The 22,166-nt window shown below is 36.5% G+C and overlaps 2 protein-coding genes across 2 annotated transcripts; one reads left to right on the forward strand and one right to left on the reverse strand.

The window, feature by feature from the left end:
- Positions 1 to 1,949: 1,949 nt before the first annotated feature.
- Positions 1,950 to 10,842, forward strand: LOC137029256 (carcinoembryonic antigen-related cell adhesion molecule 3-like). The gene is made up of 8 exons (XM_067398829.1): positions 1,950 to 1,991; positions 5,226 to 5,262; positions 5,503 to 5,826; positions 6,515 to 6,850; positions 7,103 to 7,423; positions 8,511 to 8,651; positions 8,736 to 8,764; positions 9,272 to 10,842. The coding sequence occupies exons 1-8, from the start codon at positions 1,959 to 1,961 to the stop codon at positions 9,329 to 9,331; spliced, it is 1,281 nt and encodes a 426-aa protein (XP_067254930.1). The 5' UTR covers positions 1,950 to 1,958; the 3' UTR covers positions 9,332 to 10,842.
- A 1,798-nt stretch (positions 10,843 to 12,640) lies between these two features.
- LOC137028177 (natural killer cell receptor 2B4-like) lies at positions 12,641 to 19,511 on the reverse strand. Its single transcript, XM_067396947.1, has 5 exons — positions 19,493 to 19,511; positions 17,712 to 18,038; positions 16,931 to 17,224; positions 16,724 to 16,828; positions 12,641 to 12,744 (listed from the first exon to the last, which is right to left on the reverse strand). The coding sequence occupies exons 1-5, from the start codon at positions 19,509 to 19,511 to the stop codon at positions 12,641 to 12,643; spliced, it is 849 nt and encodes a 282-aa protein (XP_067253048.1).
- Positions 19,512 to 22,166: the final 2,655 nt, after the last annotated feature.

The following is a 22,166-nucleotide window of genomic DNA, read 5'->3' on the forward strand; positions in this document are numbered from 1 at the left end:
GTAACCCCTCCTGGACTCGAACCCTTGTCCAACAGCATGGGAGTCGGGTGCTCTAACAAGGAGGCTAAAGACCGCAGTGTAGCGCACCTCTTGAGATCAGGGGAGTGAAGTTTACACGGACAGCTCTTACCGGCCTACATCCGTTACACTCACCCCCCTAAACCCCACTCCCATCCGGGTCATTACAATATTGCGTTACTCCCTAAAAAAGTAACTAATTGCGTTACTTTGTCACTTTTTATGAAAAGTAATGCGTTACATTACTTTTGCGTTCCTTTTTCTCAATGGGACTGGGCTTGTTTGTTTTTAATAACAACAAAAAAGTTCTATTTTTGGCAAAAAGGCCCTTTCACACCAAAAGTGAAATGAATAAGCCTCAGGCTATAGGAAAAGCATATTTACACCTGTACAGTAGAGGGCGCAGCTCAAACAAACCTTTCTAATCTAAAGTATTTTTTGCTTATTAGTATGGTTGAATTAGATATATTGAAGATCAGCAGCAAAGACACTGGTTAATAATTGAGATTAAATACATAAAGCATATTTGTGTAATTTAATATAGTTAATTATTACAGGTTTGCAAAAATTCTGAGATTGAGTTTTTATTCATTTTGAGGAATACTGAATGTTTTCACGCAAGTGAGATAAGTAAATGCATGATCACATTTAGTCTAAAACTACAACAACCATCATGTTCACACAGTGCACACAACACCCTCTGCACTTTATTTCTCTCAACATGGGGACAGGAGAGCTGTCAGTCAATAAATGTGAAAAAGTAACTTGAGTTACTTATTTGAAAAAGTAACTTAGATATTTTGTTGTAAATTGAAAAAGTAATGCGTTACTTTACTAGTTACTTGAAAAAGTAATCTGATTACGTAACTCAAGTTACTTGTAATGCGTTACCCCCAACACTGGTCATGACACCAGATGTAAACAAAGCAGCGCTGCACACTAAAACTACTTTAAAATGCATTGTACGGAAGTAAGATGAAAAGAAAATACCATCTAAACTTTTCTGAACACGGCAAGTGTTCCTCTCAGCTATACATTCATATAAACCCCCGCCCCCAAATGTATTGCGATTCATTTATCATCTCAACCGACTTGAATTGTGTTTTAGTCCATTTTCAACCAGTTCCGGATGCATCGTTACGTCCCTAATTTTCAGCCGACCTCAATCAAGATGTCAGTTGAGCAGAAGGAGAGGGTGCCTATCTCACCACAGGTCATCATGCTAGGAGTGAGAAATAGTTGTTGATAATCCTATTATATGCATCAATTTAACTTAAGATAAAGATAATTAAAAGCATAAAGAACGTTTGAAAGGTACTTGTCTGACTGTATTAAATATAGACTATAAAAGTAAAAGAATTTTGTGTAAATTCCCTTGACTTTCATGGTAAAAAGAACTTATCTATTTCAAAATAGTTGTATCATTCAATTGAATAATCAATTTATCAACTACTGTGAATGTAAAAACAAAACAAAAAAGCCTCACATTGTGTAACACACTTGAAGGAAGGGGTCAACAAGTGTGTGAGTGTTTCTCATAGTCTACTCTGAGGTTGCGGATCAGCAATGTCGGTCTTGGAGGGCTGCTGTCCTGCAGAGTTTAGCTTCAACCCTCATATAAACTCACCTGTCTGTACTTTACATGTATTTGTATAGTGCTTTTCACAATACATATTTCAGTTTTACACAAAATGCAGAAAGTGCCTGCTTTCAATTTTCTTATTTCATAAATGTACGTGTACAAATCACTAATCGCAACAATGTGTTAATTTAAGGCAGAAAGTAACAATGTGCTCATTTAAGTTATGAATACAAGTTGTAACAAAGTGACCCCTTCTGCTCCCTTCTGTTATTGCTTTTAATGTTGTTTAAGTCTTTATCTGATGACATCATAAATGTGAGCCTCAGCTTAGTTTCGGCAGAGGGAAAAGCATGAGGTCATGGCGATTATAGTTGATTTAAAGGCACTTTCGGTATGTTTATATATTCCATATTCTGTATTTCGTGAATTGCACAATCTGTTTCTGATATTATTGATGCTGCTAATATATTATGTAAATAGCCTTTGTTGTGCTTATGTAAACATGTTATTGACTCTGTACACTTAGAACTCTTTATTTTGGATTTATTACTGTATTGTGTCTTGTTTGTGTCTCTGAAAGCTTAATAGTTTAATATTTAAATTCATCCAGATCTTAACTAGCCTTTCATTTTTTATTATTTATTTATTTTTTATTTTTTTTGAATACTAAAATCCACACTGTGAGTTGTGAACAAGTAATTTAATATACATTCTAACACCATACAATAACAGAATTGTACAATTGATCACGTTTTATTGGCTTCTAATCTTTCAATGCTTACAGTGTCTCCCATTGGTTAAGCATAGAAAACCACGCCCACCAGGGGGAAACAATCCAACAGTCTCCACTGACTTTAGTGTGGGCGTGGCCTAAATGCGCTCTGTTACTTTCAGTTTTTTGTTTTTTAGTGGCGACGGAACACTTTAATGGATTAAAATTTGCGTTAAAAAAACTAGCAACATTTTATTTTTAGGAAAAGCAGTGAAAATGCTTTTCATTATTTTGCCCTCATTGCTTTGGTGTTTACGTGACTGTGGTAAGACATTTAGACCTGTATGTTTCTCTTCGGCTCTCATGACAAAGCGGAAGTGTCCTGAGTTGTTTTGCTTTATATTCGACAGAAGTGTCTTTACGGGTTGTGCTGGCTGCGTTTATTTGGCATTAACATGCGATCACCGTGATCTGATCAAGCAGATCGGATCATTAGCCAGTTTACAGCGTTTATATTGTTTATTTACCAGGCCTTTATCACGTTAGGAGGACGCTTCAAATAGCGAAAAACACGGGCAGTTCCCATAATCACCGGGGACTGGTGACTTATTTATGTACAATCGTAGACAAATTGGCTACTTAAACTACCAATTTTAGTTACCCAACATTAATCTGTTATGATAATATAAAGAGACATGTTGTGGCGACTAGGATATGTGCACAAAGTTCGTGTTATATGGCTATATTTACCTTTTAAGCCAATTAACCTTTTTCCCCCTAAGGGTCTTGTCCTCATCAAGTCTTCCTGTCTGGTCCTGTCCTGTTTGCCTCTGGACTCATCCTTGTCTCTCCTCTCTTCCTAGTCCAGCCCTTGCCAGTTGGCCAGCTTCTGTATCTCCCTCTCTCTCTCCCTGTGGAATGATATGCAGTACTGCCCAGATAGCAAAGTGACATTAAATAATCATCACTTCATAGTGCGGATTCAATGCCATTATTACCATTGTTTTTTTTATTTTTTTGAAATATCACCATTGTTTCAAAATTGATTGTGGGTGTGAAAGTGATGTTGAGCTAACATCACTTTATAGCGTTAATTCAATGACATTTTCATTGATTTTTGTTGAAATCTCTACCTGGTTTCAACATTAATTGCGGGTGCAAAAGTGATTTAGAAATGTTAATTCGATTATGCAATTATAATGTGATTAATATTCACTCATCATCACTAATAGTTGCTTGCTATCTGGATGGACTTTGTCTTGGATCTTGCACCTCTTCTTTTGTGTTATTGTATCATTCAATAAATTGTCTCTCATTCTGCTTCTGGATCCTCTCCTTCATTCAGATTCTGATAAAATAATCTATTTAAGATGGCATGTTTACCTACAGACCACAATACAAATGAATTTACAATTTATTTGTCTTCAAAGAAATATAAATGTAAATATCTTATGCAGCTTCTGAAAACATTTCCATACAGGCTAGCATAAATAATGTGAGCAAATTCCTAACGGAAGGGAGCATCCCTGTGCCCTGCTCCCTTCATAGGACAGAGCCCTCCTTGGAGAGAGCAGCGCACTTGTGTGCTATTATGTAGCCGTTTGGAATGCACTTGGAGAAGGGAGCAACGTCATTTCTTTATTATCTTCACCTGTCATGTTCCCATATCAACGCAGCATGCTGTCCATCACAGATAAAACAACTTGAATTGCTATGTTTGTTAATGTGAACTCTCCCACCATCTAGCTTTAAAATGAATGAATCACAAGTATTCGCTGGGTCACCATAAATTATAAAATTGCTTCCTCCAAGTGACCATCACATGTACCCTTCCCTAACGGCCTTCATGAAAGGATTCAGTTCACTTTTGTTTGGAACACCCCTACAAATGGCGTCCCATTCTCAAAGTGCCCTTCAAGGGTGCAAAAACACTGTTTAGAATTTGGCTTGCATGTTGTGCCAAAATTCAGTATATCTTTGGAAGATATCGCTGATCATTTAACCATAGCAAAAGTACATTTTTCATCTCAGTTTTTAGTGTTTATTTTAAATCAAGTTAAGTCTGCTAAGACACTGAACAGGTTTAAATTCCAGTTGCACAGATGGTAATGCTCTAAAATAAATAAATAAAACTGCATTAAAAGACGCTATTAGAACAGTGCTGTTCTATGATGTTAGTGATATAATTCACATGAACAACTTTTATGAAATCATGAGAAACAGGTGAATAAAGACTGAGAGTAAATGTGCAATGTTCAGAAATTACTTCTTCAAGAAATGTAAAGCATCCCGGTTCATCTGGGATGCCGTTAGTCAATAAATGGGAAAACAGTTATTTTATTTGAAAAAGAAACTTAGATATTTTGTAGTAAATTTAAAAGCAATGACTTACTTTACTAGTTACTTGAAAAAAAGTAATCTGATTATGTAACTCAAGTTACTTGTAATCCGTTACCCCCAACACTGGACATGTTGTCATGTTACAACGTGACCCACAGATGTTACAATGTGACCCACCAATGCGGCATGTTGTCACATTTCACATTCTTTCGGTAAATAAAGACAGTTAATACATTATAATTATGAAAACCACATTTTTGTACTAGGCGTGTGAAATTAATGTGAAAAAATACACTCTGATCTCCATGTGGATTTACACAAACTGAGAAAGTAAAAAGTGTTAGGTTGTGCCCCTCTCTCCCCTATAATGTTCATTAAAGGGTTAGTTCACCCAAAAATGAAAATTCTGTCATTTATTACTCACCCTCATGTCGTTCCTCATCTGTAAGACCTTCGTTCCTCTTCAGAACACAAATTAAGATATTTTTGATGAAATCCGTTGGCTCAGTGAGGCCTCTTTTGCCAGGAAGATCATTTTATCTTTATCTAAATATCTTAATTTGTGTTCCGTAGATGAACGAAGGTCTTATGGGTGTAGAACAACATGAGGGTGAGTAATTAATGACAGAATTATCATTTTTGGGTGAACTAACCCTTTAAGTTGTTAAATATCGTCTGATGAGTAAATGTGTGAATCAATGATGTTCTTCTGCTGTTTGTTTGCATGTGATACATTGTGAATCCAGACAGATTTCTTTACCCTGTATGATCTGTAGAAAAAACATTTTCACAGCACTTTGCTGTTGTTTAGTTTAGTTTGACTTTAAATAACTGTTAATTTCTTCTCCAGGTGTGTCTGGTGTTGATACAGAGAGATTGTCTGTGAATGAGGGAGAATCAATCACTCTAAATGCTGGTGTTGAAAAAAAACAAGAAAATATAAGGTGGTATTTGACATTGGAGAATGATATTCTCATCGCTGAAACCACTGGAGATCAGAGTAAGATCTGCACAGATCAACAGTGTAAAGAGAAATTCAGAGACAGACTGAAGCTGGATCATCAGACTGGATCTCTGACCATCAAAGACACCAGACCCACAGACTCTGGAGTTTATAAGATAAAGATCAACAGCAGCAGATTCAGCACAAAGATCTTCATTCTTACTGTTCACAGTGAGTCATTGTGTAATCACATCATCTTTAATGTGTTTATTCATGTTTTTAAGTGACAATGTGTTTTTCTCTTTACCTGCATTCTAATTCACATTCAGTACATAAATATAGAATTCAAAAATGTTGCTGCAAATTTGTTATTTGGCAGCTATTCTGCTAAACAATCCTGAAGAACTATTGTATGTTGCTTGGCAAAGGAATTATTTGTTATTGTTTTAAATTCATTATTAAATTAACATTTTCTTGTTTTATGAAAACTTGCCAGATATATGTAGTAACTGTTTTATAAAAGCAATAAGCCCTGTAAAGTTTTCACTGTATTCTGTGTTGTGCTCAACAACGACACTTGGCTGATGGACTGTAAACAATGGCCTAATGGGCTTATTGCTTTAAGTTAGTACAGTATGATTTAAAACTGATTTGTTTTTAGTCTCAGCAGTTAGTTTTGGTTCATAAAAAGCTTGAAAATGCCTTTATGTTCTGGTGTAAATCAGATATTGGTAAGATCGATTATCATCAATAATAATTTTTTTTAGCTGTTACAGATTCAGGTATGTTTATCTATTGAAACGAACTGATCACCTGTGAAAACAACTTTCAAGATAAATAATTCTGCATTTTTTTACAGTAAACTTTCCTGTTGTTTAATTTTGTTTGGCTTATATGTATCTGTTTATTTCTTCTCCAGGTTTTTTCAACGTTCATACAGATGAAGAGTCCGCTTTTGTGATGGCAGGAGATTCAGTCACTTTAAACACTGATGTTAAAACAAACCAACAAGAAAAGGTTAGATGGTATTTTAATGGCATTCGCATCGCTGAAATCACTGGAGATCTCAGTAAAGTCTGTACAGATGTTCAGTGTAATGAAGGTACTGAGAGATTCAGAGACAGACTGAAGCTGGATCATCAGACTGGATCTCTGACCATCACAAACATCAGAAACACAGACTCTGGGGTTTATCAACTACGGATCATCACCAGAAGCACCATCAGTACAAAGAACTTCATCATTGCTGTATACGGTGAGTCACTGTGTTTAAGAGCACGTCACGTACAGTTTTGTTCTGATGAAGATGATGGTTTAGCTTTGTTTAAATCCATTTATTATATCATACATGGTATTTTCTAGTTCATCACCAGGAATCCAAAGTGCAGTGGATTTGATGAAACGTATGCTTAATAATAGCTGCTTTATAATAATAATAAAATGTGTATGAATATTGCTTTTTAGTGTTTCCCCTAAAAAAGTGGTTTGTGTTTGGTTTGTGTTTCAGATTTTCCTGTTGATGGAATAAAGAGAAAGTCAATGAAGGAAGGAGGATCTGTCACTTTAGATACTTATGTAATAAAAAATTCAAATGATTCAATGACATGGTATTTTAATGACACTGTCATTGCTGAAATCACCAGAGATCTCAATAAGATCTGCACAGTTAATCAGTGTGAAGAGACATTCAGAGACAGACTGAAGCTGGATCATCAGACTGGATCTCTGACCATCACAAACATCACAAACACAGATGATGGACTCTATAAACTACAGATCATCATCAGCAGAATCAGCATCATTAGGAGCTTCAGTGTAAATGTCACAAGTAAGTATCATTTAGTCATTCAGTGCACTTTCCTTTGGAGTGCACATTCGTTTAAGAAAATGAAATATACATTGCCAAAAAAAAAAAAAAAAAAAAAAAAACTTTTAAGAAATCAAATAATGATTGTGAAACATAACCAACACCACCTGGTCACATTTCCCTTTGCTCATCTGGCTGTTACAACTCAGGTTACAACTGCCAAACAAAATCTAATATTAAAAAGTCAAGGGTCAAGAGCTCAACTAAAGCAAACCCTGATCTCAATGACGGTGACTTAAAATAGTGATTTCTCCTTTGGTGATTCTGCTTGTTATCATCAGGTGTCTTCAATAATGCTCAATCATCACTCAATTAATCACTTAATTATCTCATTAACTCTGACACTGCTTCAGTGTTCATTTAACACTCTTGAGTGTGGAGTCAACTAAACTCACAGGAGAGTTAATTTAACACTGGAGTTTTTGCTGTGCATGTATGAAGATGCATCATGGCCATATTCCAGGATGACAAAGCCAAGATTTATCAGGCTCAAATTGTGAAAAAATGGTTGGTAGGGAGCATGAAGAATCATTTTCACACATGAATCGGCATATCTGAGTCCAGACTCTTACATTGTGAATACAAGATATTGACCAAAAATTGATGCACTTCTTGATGGAAATAAATGTAGTGATGTTATTACAAGAGGTGTATACATTTTTGGTGAAGATCTTGTATTGACAGTGCAAGAGGTGAGCACTCTGTAAAGTCTACTCCAGAACATCCCAAAGACTTTCAATAAATGTAAAGTCTGGATTCAGAGGTGCAAATTCATGTGTGAAAATGATTCTTCATGCTCCAACTAAACCATTCTTTCACAATTTGAGCCTGATGAATCTTGACACTGTCATCCTGGAATATGGCCACGACGTGTCTTCCTACATGGTTGTATAAGAAATGAAAAGCTACACACTCCATTAATTAGGGTTAATGATTTGGAACGACACGAGGAGGAGTACTTAATGACAGAAACTTCATTTTTGGGTGAACCAACCCTATAAAGTTGATTATCAGTTGACCTCTAGTAAAAATGACTGTCTGTCTTTAGCTGTTCCAGATTCAGGTGTGTCTTCAAGTGCTAAAGGAGGAAAATATGCTGCTGCTGTTGTTGTTGTTGTTGTTCTGCTGGCGGCTGCAGCTCTAACAGCTGGTGTGATTTACAATCGCAACAGGAAAGCAGACCAAAATGGCAAGTATTACATGCTGCTGATTTGACAAGATGGAAATATGAGATTTATTGTGCAATTAAGCATTGATTTTGTTGTTTAAACAGGCACCATGATGCAGAACAATCATGAAGAGGTGAGATACTACATTCATTCAATCTGTCTGTCTGCAAAAAAAAAAAAAAAAAAAGATGACAGATTCTGATCTGTGAGATCTGCAAGTCTCACAAATGCAAGGCTACGTTCACACTGCCAGTCCAAAATCTGATCATTTTCCGACTGGAATCTGATCTTAATTATTGACTGTCCACACATTACAACAACACAACCTTGCAACAAACGACTTTCAAAATGTTTGCTATAACATGTCTGACATGTACATTTCCAGACATGATTTCAAACCACATATGAATGTAGCTCAAAACTGATTAAAAAAAAACAAAAAACAAACACACTGGATTTGGACTGACAGTCTGAGAGAGGTTTAAGTTTTCTGTATGTTTCTTCATTCAGAAATCAATATATTTAAACATCAATAATTTATATTGTGCTGTTTTACTTTAGAATAAAGAGCATTCAACATCAAATATCAAAGGAAAAAACACATTTGTCTTACCATCTGTGAATGTGTGTTTTCTTTCAGAAGAATGGTGTGGACGACTCAGTTCCCTTATCAGAATGGGATTCCTCTAATCACTGCTGATAATGGGACATTGGTAGTTTTTCCAGTATATACGGATAAAGCACAGGATTATCTCTATCTTGCCAGTATTGATTGCAGTGTTGCTTTCTTTAACCATTAGCAGCAAAAATTGTTCTTCAAGGTATAACGCACTGGTCTATTTTGATCAGATTCATAATCATGTTGCAAGATGCAAGTGTTCCCAGACATGTGTGCAAATGCCACAAGGCAACTGTCTGTTAAACAACACACAGGTCTTGAATTGAGTCTGTGCTACAGATACTGTTAATGTTACATCTTCACAATTTTAGGATTGGCATCTTGACAGTTTGTTGACTTTTGGATGCTAGTGGCCCTACATCTGTTTTAACCAGAAAAAAACAGATAAATTCTAAAGGCCCTTCATGAGCTGGACCAGCATAAACCAGCTCATGACCAACTAAGGACCAGCTTATGACCAGCTAACAACATAGCTGATGCTTTGGGTTTTGGATTTGTTTGTTTGGGGTGTCATAACTTTGTGGTTATGGTTAAAGGTTCAAATCCAGCAAAGGCTACTGCAGCATTTCACATTTTATAAATGTGTTTACTAATAAAACAGGAATATCCTTTTTCTAAAATAGTTTTCAGATGTTAAATTGTGCAAAAATTGTATTTCTTTGTATGTTGTTTTAACATGTTTGTGTTTTAAATTTTAACATTCTTACCTTTTAAAGCATTTAAGCATATTTATCAGTTTAGTTCCTGCCAATTTGATGTGAGGAATAAGATGGAGACCTGTGGGGTGTTCAAGGTAAAGATGGAGTACTTCACATCATCTGTCCATTATAGATGTTTGTTTTGACCACCTCCATCTATTTCAGTTCTGTTCATCAAGCATGTTTGACTGTATTGTGTTTGTTCAAAGTGCTTGTTATATCATGTAATTATTATGTTTTTATGTGTTTGCATTCTAGAAAATCATCACTGTGTGATGAAAATGATCACCTTCACTTGAATTTTCTGTATGCTTAGTCTGGTCTCTTCCACCACATGGTATGACAGGAAATGAACAGGAAATAATGAAAATGAAGTATGTTTGCCCCCAGTTTTTTTTTTAAACATAATCTGTTTGTCTGAACATGTCAGGGTCATATTTAGTTCTCTTAGTTCATTTGTGTTTGTTTGATTTTGTTCTGTTCCTGTTTGCTCATGTTTCCTGTCATTGTTAGTTACCTTGTTACTGTTTTGAGTTCAACACCTTTTCTCTGTTTCATTGATTACTCCCAGTGTATTTAAGCCTTTTGTGCTCTCATTTTTTTGTTCAGTGTTGTTTGTGTTTTATCTTCTGTGTGTCATTGTTTGGATTAATTATTAAAGATCGTTTTTGTTTGCTACTCTATCATCGTGAGTTTTCTGCAACCCATTGTGACAGAACAATGGGAAAAGACGTTTATTATTGGTATTACTGAATTTCAGTAAAGAATTCAAATTTATCAGTTATCCTGTCTGATGTGGATTATGAGATCCCAAACTCACTTATTCAGAAAGCTCTTTTTAACTTGGTAAAAACCTGTAAAGTTGAGCACATATAGAAACTATTTTCTTACAATAGAAATTAACTTTAAGGATCTTTGTTTGCAATTATTTTTTGTTTAGTTTGTTATCAGAAATAAATAAACTAATCGTTATGTGTCTCTTAACATTCTGGAATGTGATTTTAACACAACATAGAATGAACTTTCACCTTAAACATTTTAGGTCAGTAATGTCATCCTCTGACATTCATCCAAGCTGTTCAGCTTAATCCTTGGCAATATAGTCTAATCAACTGTTATTTTAAAAGCCTTTTATCTAGTGTGTTTATAGTGGATGAGGGTAAAGGCTAAGGCTAATCTTGGGAAGGTGAATTCCTGGTTAGGACACTAGATGGTGCTCTAGTAAAGTATACATAATTGTGAAGACGATCCCAGATTAAAGGTGCTAAAGAGAATCTTTTCGTCGACTGAGAATCCAAAGACTGTTAGTGAGTTTTTGAAATGAGCGCATTCGTAAGAACAACCCCCCTCCTTCACAGCTCATTTCGAGGGAACGCCTCCCAAAACTCATGCACGAGTATTGGAACATGAGTGTTTACCACCGGCATTCGCTGTATCGTGTTAGTGGATTCATTATGTCGGACTCACCGCAGGTAACTCATAATCTGCAGTTGTTACTCCTGTCTCCTGACAAAAACATTGCATGCGGCGCCTGTGGAGTGTGGAAAGTTACTGGAGCGCGCAGCCGCACTCGTCTCTCACAAGGAACGTCACGGCAGTGATTGACAAGCCAGAGGGCCAATCTCAAGGCCCTACCTCGTGCACAGATGATGTATATTAATATTATTCATTTCAGTGCACCTAATAAATAGTCTTTTATCAGTTAGTAAAGACAAGTAATAGTTTCAAGTAATATTGCAAAAATGTATAAAACAAAACATCCTCTGTAGCACCTTTAAAGCAACTTTTTTTTACATTGAAGTATCAGTGATGGTGCAAATATTTCCAATAGATTGAATGGGTTCTGTTTTTTTCCAATAAACATTGGTTCTGGGAGTGTGTAAGTTTGGTGAACAGGTTCGAGATTCCACAGAAAGCTAGATTTCTTGCTTCTAGCTACATTCAGAACAGCCATGTGATGTGGGAATATTACCCAGTAAGCCAAAAAGAACTACCAAAAAGTAGTTCTTTTCGTCCCCCATTCCTGTCCGAAGCATGTTTTGTTCATCACTTCTGGGTTCTATGTCAGAACACAGTATTTTCCGATGCTGTTCTTGTGAACGCATGCGTGTGATGCTGACACAGTAACCAGCCATAATGAGACAGCGTTCTGACGTAGTACGCGGAAGGCTGCAGTGTCTGTACAATGTAAACAGTGTAGGAGAATGATGGGACAGAAGAGATTGTTGAATAAAGTTATTTTTATTTTGTTTGTTGAGCACAAAAAGTATTCTCGTCAGCATGCCCTGATTTTGCTGAGTTAGATGCGTTCCTGGGTCAACTTATTTTGTTGATCTTGGAACAACATTCCAGTCTTAAAATTTAGTCTTAACCCTATTCCTACCCCGAAACCTAACCCTACCCATAAGTTATCCCAAAAATCAGAGGGAAATGACAGATGAATAACACTGATGTAGAAGCACCAATTCATCATTTTAAGCCTAAACTTGACATAATTTGTAAACTTGTCCCTCAAGTCTGATTGGTTGATTTGAATGTTGTTCCAGGATCAACAAAAATATTGACCCAGGAACATGTTGAACTCAGCAATATCAGAGGCCTGTACCATGATGGTAGTTGAACAAACTCAGGGTTATGGGATTAGCTTTGAGTTGACAAAACCAAACCACTCCAATCCGGCTTTGTTGGTACCATGATGCTGATCATCAACTTTCTCTGTCAACTCAGGCTTTGATCCTGAGTTTGTGGAGCGTGTGCACATGAATATGTGACATCAGTGACAAACAACCAATCACATGCCTTGCAACATGTGATTCACTTCTCGCGAGGGAGCCACCGCGATTCAAAACTCTTTTGCTGAAAATGAAGAATTTAAACGCATTTACACTAATGGAAAATACTAGTTCTTGAAAGAGGACAAATAAAAGAAATGATCTTTGCAAGATGATCAGTGCAAGTGAAAGTTGTAAAGTTAGTTTATATAGTTGATAACATATAGCAATATAGACTCAAACATACAAGGTCACATGTAGTCATATTATTTATTATTTATATTACATATTGTAACGAAGCTGGACTCAGGCAGGGATCCAAATGCAAAGCTTTTATTAAAAGTGAGCGTGGTCGTACAGGCAGGGTCAAAACAGGAACAGCAAGGGGCAGGCAGAGTCGTAGTTAGGATACAGGCAAAGATCAGGACAGGCAGATATCACTCACAGAACAGCAGACAAGGCAATGGTCAGGACAGGCAGCAATGGGTCAATAATGGGTAACAGGCAGGAACAGTAACAGACAGGATAATAAACGCTCAGAATTGTATCACAGGGAAAACAAGACTTCGCAATAAGGTGGTGTGTGTGTGAGTCCTTTATAGTCCAGATAAAAAGCTTCAGGTGTATGTGGCAGATGATGATTGGAGTGGAGTGTGTGCATGTGACTGGCAGGGAGGATTATGGGAAATGTAGTCCGGGAACTGACAGGAACAGACAGTAATCATGACACATATGATCTGTATATATTAATATTCATTGAAACTAAATGCTTAACAACAACTGTTAAACTAAATATGCATGTGTGTAATGGGTTAATAAAAATATAGATCATATAATTATACAAATCATATATAAATTGTATTATTAAAACCAGAAAATTTCATCATTAAAAATTTGTTTTTACTATATAGTGTCTTTAATTTGGAGGAAGAGAAACTGGGGGAGTGACTTTATTACGTTGGGTGTGTCAGTGTCAATATGTCTGATTGGTCCAATTTTTAGTTTGAGATCTCTAACCCAGAACATAACCTGCCCCGGAGCAGGTTAGCCGTGGAGTGTAAGTTACCATGGTGATGAACACCGCTAAAAGTCAAGTTACTTTCATGGTACCTAAAACTCAGGATTGGTGCAAACTAATCTGAAACTTACCTGGCTAGCCAGCTAATCCAGCTTCATGGTACAGGCCCCAGGTTATGCATTCTCGTCGCTTAACAACATTAAGGTTTAACCACTGCAGTCACATTGACTATTTTAACAGTGTCTTAACTACTTTTTCTGGACCTTGAATGAGGTAATTATGTTGCTTGTTTCATCAAAAATATCTTAATTTGTGTTCTGAAGATGAACAAAGGTCTTACGGTGTGGAACGACATGAGGGTGAGTAATTAATGACAAATTTTATTTTTGGGTGTACTAACCCTTTAAATGTTGAAGTCAACTCATAGCCTGATATAATATACAGACTTAGTGACTTCTTATAGGGGACGTCCCATATGTGCATACCTCAAATAAAACCATAAGTGGTGTCATCGAATTGTCATCAAAGTGTTTATCATTGGGTCTTAGTACCTGGAAGGAGTTTTAATATAGAGTGATCAGTTATGACTTCGATGTTACAAGCATAAAAAACCCAAAACACACTAACAATGGGAAAAATACTGGAAATCAAAAATATAGGTAAATTAATTAAATATATTTCTCATTCACACAGAATTGTTTATTTCAGATAAAGTATTTTGTAGTAAAACTGTTTTGTCTAAAGCAGAAGTCACACAGTTTCATGTGAGTAGGAATGGAAAAAAGCCCTTCAACCACACATTACTGACACCTCAAACACACTCTCACACACTGACATTAAACACACACATCTAGCAGTTGCAAGCTCATGCATAACTGTTTGCCCAACAGGTCAAACATTTCTGTACAGATGTGAAGAAATGAGACCACAGCAGGGTCTAGACTCCTTTTGGTGATTATTTTGCATCTACGTTTTGCAAAAAAAAAAAAAAAAAAGAGAGAGAGAGAGAGAGAGAGAGATTTACACACATAGTCTCTTTAAAACTTTAAGAGTCAAACATGAAAATGCTCCAATGTGCCATATGATTTAGATAATCTGTTAAAAAGTCCTATTACAAAGCAAACTCTTTAGAAGTTTTTAGGAGATCATTTCATGAATCCAGATTTAAGTACCACACTTCAAACCCCTCCGAATGATCTTACTGCATGTCTGCTGCAATTTTCTGAAGCAACATGTGGTGATTAATCAATCCCTGAGGTTGTCGGCGCTTAGAGAAGAATTGAAGTTTGATCATCATCTCATGGCAACAGGCGCATACTCAACATGATCTTCCTCTTTAATGTTCTGTAAAAAACATCACACAAGAGATGATAATACAAAAAATAAATAAATCAGAAGTGTGACCCTAAGAGCAGACAGATTTCTTTTGGTTGTGATGTAAAATGTGACATTCTGACTTCAATGATTCACAAATGTACCCCTGAAAGCAATATAGTGTCGGCCCACATCCGGCCCTCATCTGGTCCGCATGTAATCCACACGTACTTTATAAAGTAATGCCAAACTGGACACTAAATATATGATCTGATATGCGATTTTGCTGTAACAAGATCCAATCTGCCAGAAGTCTACAAAATAATGGACAATGTAAATGCAGCCATAGTGTTATAAAGCAGATTTGACTGATATAAAATGCATTTGCTCTTGAACTGTCATGCAAAAAAACAGAAATATGTGCATCGTCGTGACTTTCATTTCCTGAAGGCTTAATTTCCTGTCAAACCGTTTAACATAGTGAGTTTCTGCTAGAACCATACAATGTTCAATCCACTTAAATTTGTCAAATGCAACTTAATTTTTTTATTTTTTATTATTGGGACTACATGAACCATTATTTTTTGCCATAACTGGGCAGTGGATCAGTAATTAATGATCACTTAAGTTGGAGATATAAAAGAGTTTCTGTGTTGAGTTTGACACTGCTAGCTGATGCACAAACCTGGACATGTTTCTGTTGTATAACCTGAATTCATTCTGGAAATGTTTTATTCTGATAAAATAAGCACAAATTATTTTTTGATTATATATGATATTTTCTGACAGAAGAGTTTTCATGATGAAAGTTAAGTCTGTAGTGTTGATGGTGAAGTTAAAAGTTCCTGTGCTCTTTCAGTGCTTATAGTTGCTTTAAAAATGTGGGGAAATAAACATTTTGGGAACCATGTTCCTAAGCAGAGCATATTTGTGTGTGTGTGTGTGTGTGTGTGTGTGTGTGTGTGTGTGTGTGTGTGTGTGTTTCTGGCACTGAATGATGATCTTATGGCTTTTATAAATATCATATATGCTGCTGTTGTGTGTGATCGACCATTATACAAAAACACAGTCACACTCATCTAAATCTTACTCACTGATGAATTAATACAGAACATAAATTAGAAATAAATTATCTCACCGATTTATGTACTTTTCTTTTGAGGAATGTAGGATCAGCATATGTTATCTCTTGTTCACGAGGCTGAACTGTTTTAGCAACAACAAAAACATGCATTTAAACAACAAAACTCAATCTTAACTAGATCGGTTTCTTTGTGATGTGTGTGATATTAGGGTTGAATAAAAAAACTCAAGAAGTGAAACAGCATTATTTGTGCAGCAGCAGAGTGCTGCATCTTTACACAAAAGTTGTTTTATTATTGAAATAATGTAGATTTGCATTTATTTATTTGTTTGCATTTCCAGTGTTTTTTGATGCAGTCTGAGAAATGCAGAATCAGTTTTTAATAAAGAGCCGTGTTCAGAAATTGTGAAACAAAATAACTGCACATTTAGTTTGTTTTATATACTTGCATACTTATATATAAACAATTAAAATATTTATTAGTATTATTTGTTATATTATTTCTTAAAAGCAGTATGTAACACTTGCCTTCTCTATTAGTTTTTCTGTGTTTCCTGCAGATGAAGAAGATCCCAACGGCAGCAACAATTAACAGAGATCCAACAGAGATCAACACTATCAGAGAGACTGAGACTGGAGGATGTAAAAGAGAGTGAATTGTAATGATAAAGAGAGACAATAACACACACACACACACACACACACACACACACACATATATCATCTCTGTCGTACCTGCACATGTGTGACAGAGGTGAGTGATGTCCAGATGTTGAGTCTGGTTGCTGATGGGATTGTTCAGCACACAGCTGTAGGTGTTTTTATCCTGATATTCCACCTCCAGAGGTAGAGAGAGACTGATGCTGAGATCAGACACACTGATGCTGGACAATAAACTGTTTCCTTTGTACCAGGAGAGAGTCACATGACTCACATTCACAGCTGAACACACCAGTGAACAATTTGATGATGAAGATGATGATGAACATTGTGAAGAGTTACTGCTGATGACAGGAACAGACAGACGAGCTGAAAAACATCAGAGAAATATTTTCAATCGGTAACACTTTACAATAAGGTTCATTAGTTAACATTACTACATTATGAACTAATAATGAACTGCACTTATACATCATTTATTAATCAATGTTAATTTCAACATTTACTAATACATTATTAAAATCTTAACATTAGTTAATGCACTGTGAATTAACATGAACAAACAATGAACAAGTATATCTTCATTAACTAATGTTAACAAAGATTAGTAAATAATACAGTAACAAATATATTGCTCATGATTAATTCATGTTAGTTAATACATTAATTAATGTTTAACTAATAAACCTTGTAAAGTGTTACCAATAAATCTATAAGCTCATTTTCAGTTCACTGTGTTGAGTGAGTCTTTATACAGTCCGTCATCTCAATCTATAATCTGATCAAAAAATTCAATATGCAAACAGTTTGTAAAAATGAAAATATGTGAGGGACAGAATAAATGATCTCTACTCACCATAGACAGAAACACTGAATGTTTTTGATGACAATTTCACTCCAGTTATATCTAGTTCATAAAGTCCAGTATGTTCAATTCTGGTGTTTGTGATGGTCAGAGATCCAGTTTGATCGTCCAGCTTCAGTCTGTCTCTGAATCTCCCATCAGGAACATCACCATATGTGGAGAAGATTTGTTTCTCAATGCTGATTTTAGCTATGTCTTTAGCTGCAAATTTCCACAGTATGTCATCGTCTTCGTGTATTTCAGTAACATCAGTGTGTAAAGTGACAGAATCTCCCTCCATCACTGACACTGACTTCACTTCATCAGCACCAAACACACCTGGAGAACAGAAACATTTAAACAGATTGAGACTCCCGTTGGTTTACAATTCCTGAAATCAGCTGTAGTTTTTGTCATGTACATATGAACTGAAAAACATTCACAGCAGCAGCAGAGACACAACACAAGATGAAAGCTGGAATAAACAGACAGATGTGTGAGAACCAATTGTTGTTTTAAAGTTATCTGCAGTGGAACAAAATCAGAATGTGTAATATTATGTATAAAATTACATAGTATATTGAAAATAAATGATAACTTCAGCATGAAAGTACAAGTTTAATTATGCTGGATATTTTCAAAACATTTTTTTTTTTTTAAATAAATGGGATATTTGTGTCGGTATGAAACAGGATCTCTGAAATTTTCTCTCTCTATTGCTCTCAGGGTTGATGCGCATTTTGACAAATGAATTTCCATGACGTTTGTAGCTGTTTATGATTACTGCAGAAGTATTAAAAAAGTAAATCAATTATATATAATAATATAATTGTTTTTTAAAATGATAAAAAAAAAAAAAGTCCTAATATTTGAAAGCAGCTCACTGGTTTTGGCTTTCTGAGTCTTCATGCAGTGCATAACCTGACACATTTACATTCACTGTAGAAATGACCATTATGTGCCATGACTTTTAAAATTTTACTTTCATTTAAATTTAAAATTACGAACAGAGACCTTCAAAGTTAGTAGATCTAATTATTAATCTGGTACATACAGCAGCAGATAAAAATGATCTTTTTGAATTTGAACAATTGCAGTAGCTTTATTACTCCAAAATGGAAAGAAATGTAAAAATGTAAAATGATTTTATAACTTACCAGTCAGACTCCACCAGCACAAAACACACATGTGGAACATTGTCTTTAAACGTTCAATGTTCCATCTAATGACACTGTCCGCCAAAACACTTGAGCTCTGTGAATCCTCCCACGGCAGACTTTAACCCTCCTATAACGCATGCTGTATTTACATATTTCATAATGTTATAGTTCATCAGTTCTTGTTTTACAGACAGGGCTTGGACTAAGCCAGGATTAGGTCTTAGATCAATTAGGACATTTAAGTAGCTTTTATAAACACACCCTAGAAAAAAAAATCATCTTGAGGCAAAACAATGTCACTGACTTATTTAAAATCTGTCAGGGCAAGTTACTTTCAGTTAAAACAGCTCAAACATGCATTTTACACTGGAACTATCTTAAGTCTTGTCTGTGAAACCGGGGGATTCTGATTATGTTTTTTAATGGATGGAAATATGGTTTTATCAGTTAACATACTTGAAAGGTACTTCTCAAACTGATAAATGGCTAAAATTAAAAGAATAAAGCTGAATATCAGAGTAACGTCATAGAGACTAACCCTTTTAAAATGGTTGTATATTTTTATTCAATATTCAATTATAGTTTGTGCAAAACCAAAATACAGCGTTAAAACCGTCTGGCATCTCACAGTACCAGTTTCACTGAGCTTCATCTTCTAAGTCAAACTGAAAGCAGCTGTGGTCTATTTTCAGAGACGTGGTGTGATCTGTTGGATGGACAAAGGTGTGAATGGGTATTCAGAGCAGATGTGTTTAACTTGTAGGTGAAGGGCTTCTTCCTGTCCTGTTACATGTGCAGCTTGAAAATCTTTAATCTACAAAAACAACAACAACAAACAAGATGATCAACTGTTTGTCACAGAGGGAAAGAAACGACAAAAAAACAAAACAATTGCCCCCACCCCACAGATTTTATTGTAAAATGCTTTAATACTATAGTATTATGAGAAATGTTGTTAGTGAACTCTCATCTGTTGTAAATTAAAGACTCTGTGAAGTTTCCACCCACTGTGCAAAACAAACAAACAAACAAACAAACAAACAAACAAACAAACAAACAAACAAACGTGAGATGCCAGAACATTGCTTGAGTATATGTCTTGCTTTTGTCTTCACCGGATGCGTACGGTGAAGACAAAAGCAAGACATATACTCAAGCAATGTTATGGCATCTCACGTTCTATTCTTGAGGTGCTGCCATCTGTCTGTTTCCTGTTGAGCTCACAGTACTGATGAAGCTTTAGCTGCTGTTTCTCAGATACCCACTAGATGGCGCCATTTATCATTTAAATCAGTATAAGGAGAGAAAACTGAATTATCACCGGCATAATTTGCGGGTGGGGCATGTCCTACCACTTTTTGCCTGGGTCGATATTGTCCCCACCACTATATGAAGCATTTCAGACCAGCAATCTATAAAACCTTTCTTTATCTTTACAGATTTAGGCTCTATAGCAGGAATCTATGGTGGTGTTGTCTTGCTTGTGTGATTTACTATCACTGCAGTAACACAAACTTGACAGAATGCATGCGTATACAGCTGATTTAATGAGATGGAAATATGATATTTTTAAGTAACCTATATGTCTAAATAAGTTTGTTATTGATCAGACAAGCAATTGGAGGCAGTGCTATGATCAGGTAAGGCATCTTATTTTGTACATTAGCCTGGTGGTTCTTTTGAGCTCTAACATCAGTTCTGATTGATAACAGTATTTGATTATAGTTGTTTTAGGGACAATTTTATACACAACCTCCATTCTTTGCTTTCTGCAAGAAAACACAAACTCAATCAGGAATCTTGCTGAAGGGGCCGAAGGGGCCTTTGCGGTCGCGCCCATTTCTCCTCTCGTGATTTCTACCGAGCAAGACCCACAAGAGGGAGACCCTGGACTTTATGTTGTTGTTTTATAATGTTTTTATGCAGAAGTTGTCCATGAGGGGCTGCTGCTTTACTTTCATTTTGTTGATTGTTTATTTGGTGATTAAAGTTACGTTGAGCATTTTCCTGTTCCCGCCTCCTCCTTCCTCCTGGGTTTTGGTGCCAAAGTAACAATGTTTAAAGTTCAGGGAAGAAGGAGGACTTCATCTTGGCTGGGGGCTCAGGTGCGGCGGCCATTTTGGCTGAGGGCTCAGACTCGGCGGCCATGACAGGACGCAACTCTGGAATAGCGGCCATGACGGGATGATACTCTGGAATAGCGGCCATGACGGGATGATACTCTGGAATAGCGGCCATGACGGGATGATACTCTGGAATGGCGACCATGAGGAGATGAATCTCTGGCTGGCTGTGATACATATGGGGGAACAAAGCACTCCAGACATCTGTAGATGGCCTCTCTCCAGTCCAATCCGGCACGATCAGGGAGTTCTCGTGAATCAACATAATTGACTTAAGTCTAGTACAGTGACTTGATGACTTCACCGCTCAAAGGACTCACTTGTGTTGACGAGATGACAGAATTTTTGAGTGAATTTGAACAGATTGCATCTATTTTGAGCCACCGCTGCAAAGTCTTTATTTGTAGGTAAAGGGAGAGCAGAGTAGGAATGCAACAGGCAACATAAATATATGACTTGATGAATGTTGATTGTAGACATAACTGGTGGTAATGCTGTGTCTTTTGCGCAGGTGATGAGGTGGTGGTGCTGGCTGAGTGGAGGAACCAGAAAGACGATGAAGGGAAACAGATGATGACAGACAGAAGACGGATCAGATGAGGCAGGTTCTCAGGTAAGTTGAACTGGTAGATATCTCCCAGTCTAGGGTCAGTGGTGCTTGTCCTTGACCTTGACGAGACCAGACCAGGATGTGAAGGGAACGGTGGCAGATAAATGGTGAGTAAACGAGGAAGTCTAGGTGCTGGGAATCAGTGTTCAGGTAATTGTTGACTGAGTGCAGGTGTGGAGGCTGGGAAATGTAGTGCGGAGAGAGTGACTGAGCTGGTGCCTGAGAGTGACTGTGACAGCGAGAGACAATGTCAGTTTGTCTGATGAGTTAATGTGTATATCCAAAGACTATAGAATAACACAAGACGTGTCACTCGTATTGTTTTGAATGGGAGAAAGTGTAACACGCAATATGGCGGAATAAGTCCCGCCTTCTAAATAAGAGCCAATCGCCGACTGGTAAAGTCATCGCGTCACTTCACCTGCCGTTACAATCACCGGTTTCTATAGAAACAGTCAGACTCGCGCCTCCAAAGAGACGCGCATTTAGGTCTGCGCATGCGCATTAGCTTGATCCAGCCTAAAAAATACAGTTTTTTTGTCATGATTCGAGCGTTTAGAAACTAAATTTATGA

The sequence above is a fragment of the Chanodichthys erythropterus genome, chromosome 10 (assembly GCF_024489055.1).
Source record: "Chanodichthys erythropterus isolate Z2021 chromosome 10, ASM2448905v1, whole genome shotgun sequence".
Classification (NCBI taxonomy): domain Eukaryota; kingdom Metazoa; phylum Chordata; class Actinopteri; order Cypriniformes; family Xenocyprididae; genus Chanodichthys; species Chanodichthys erythropterus.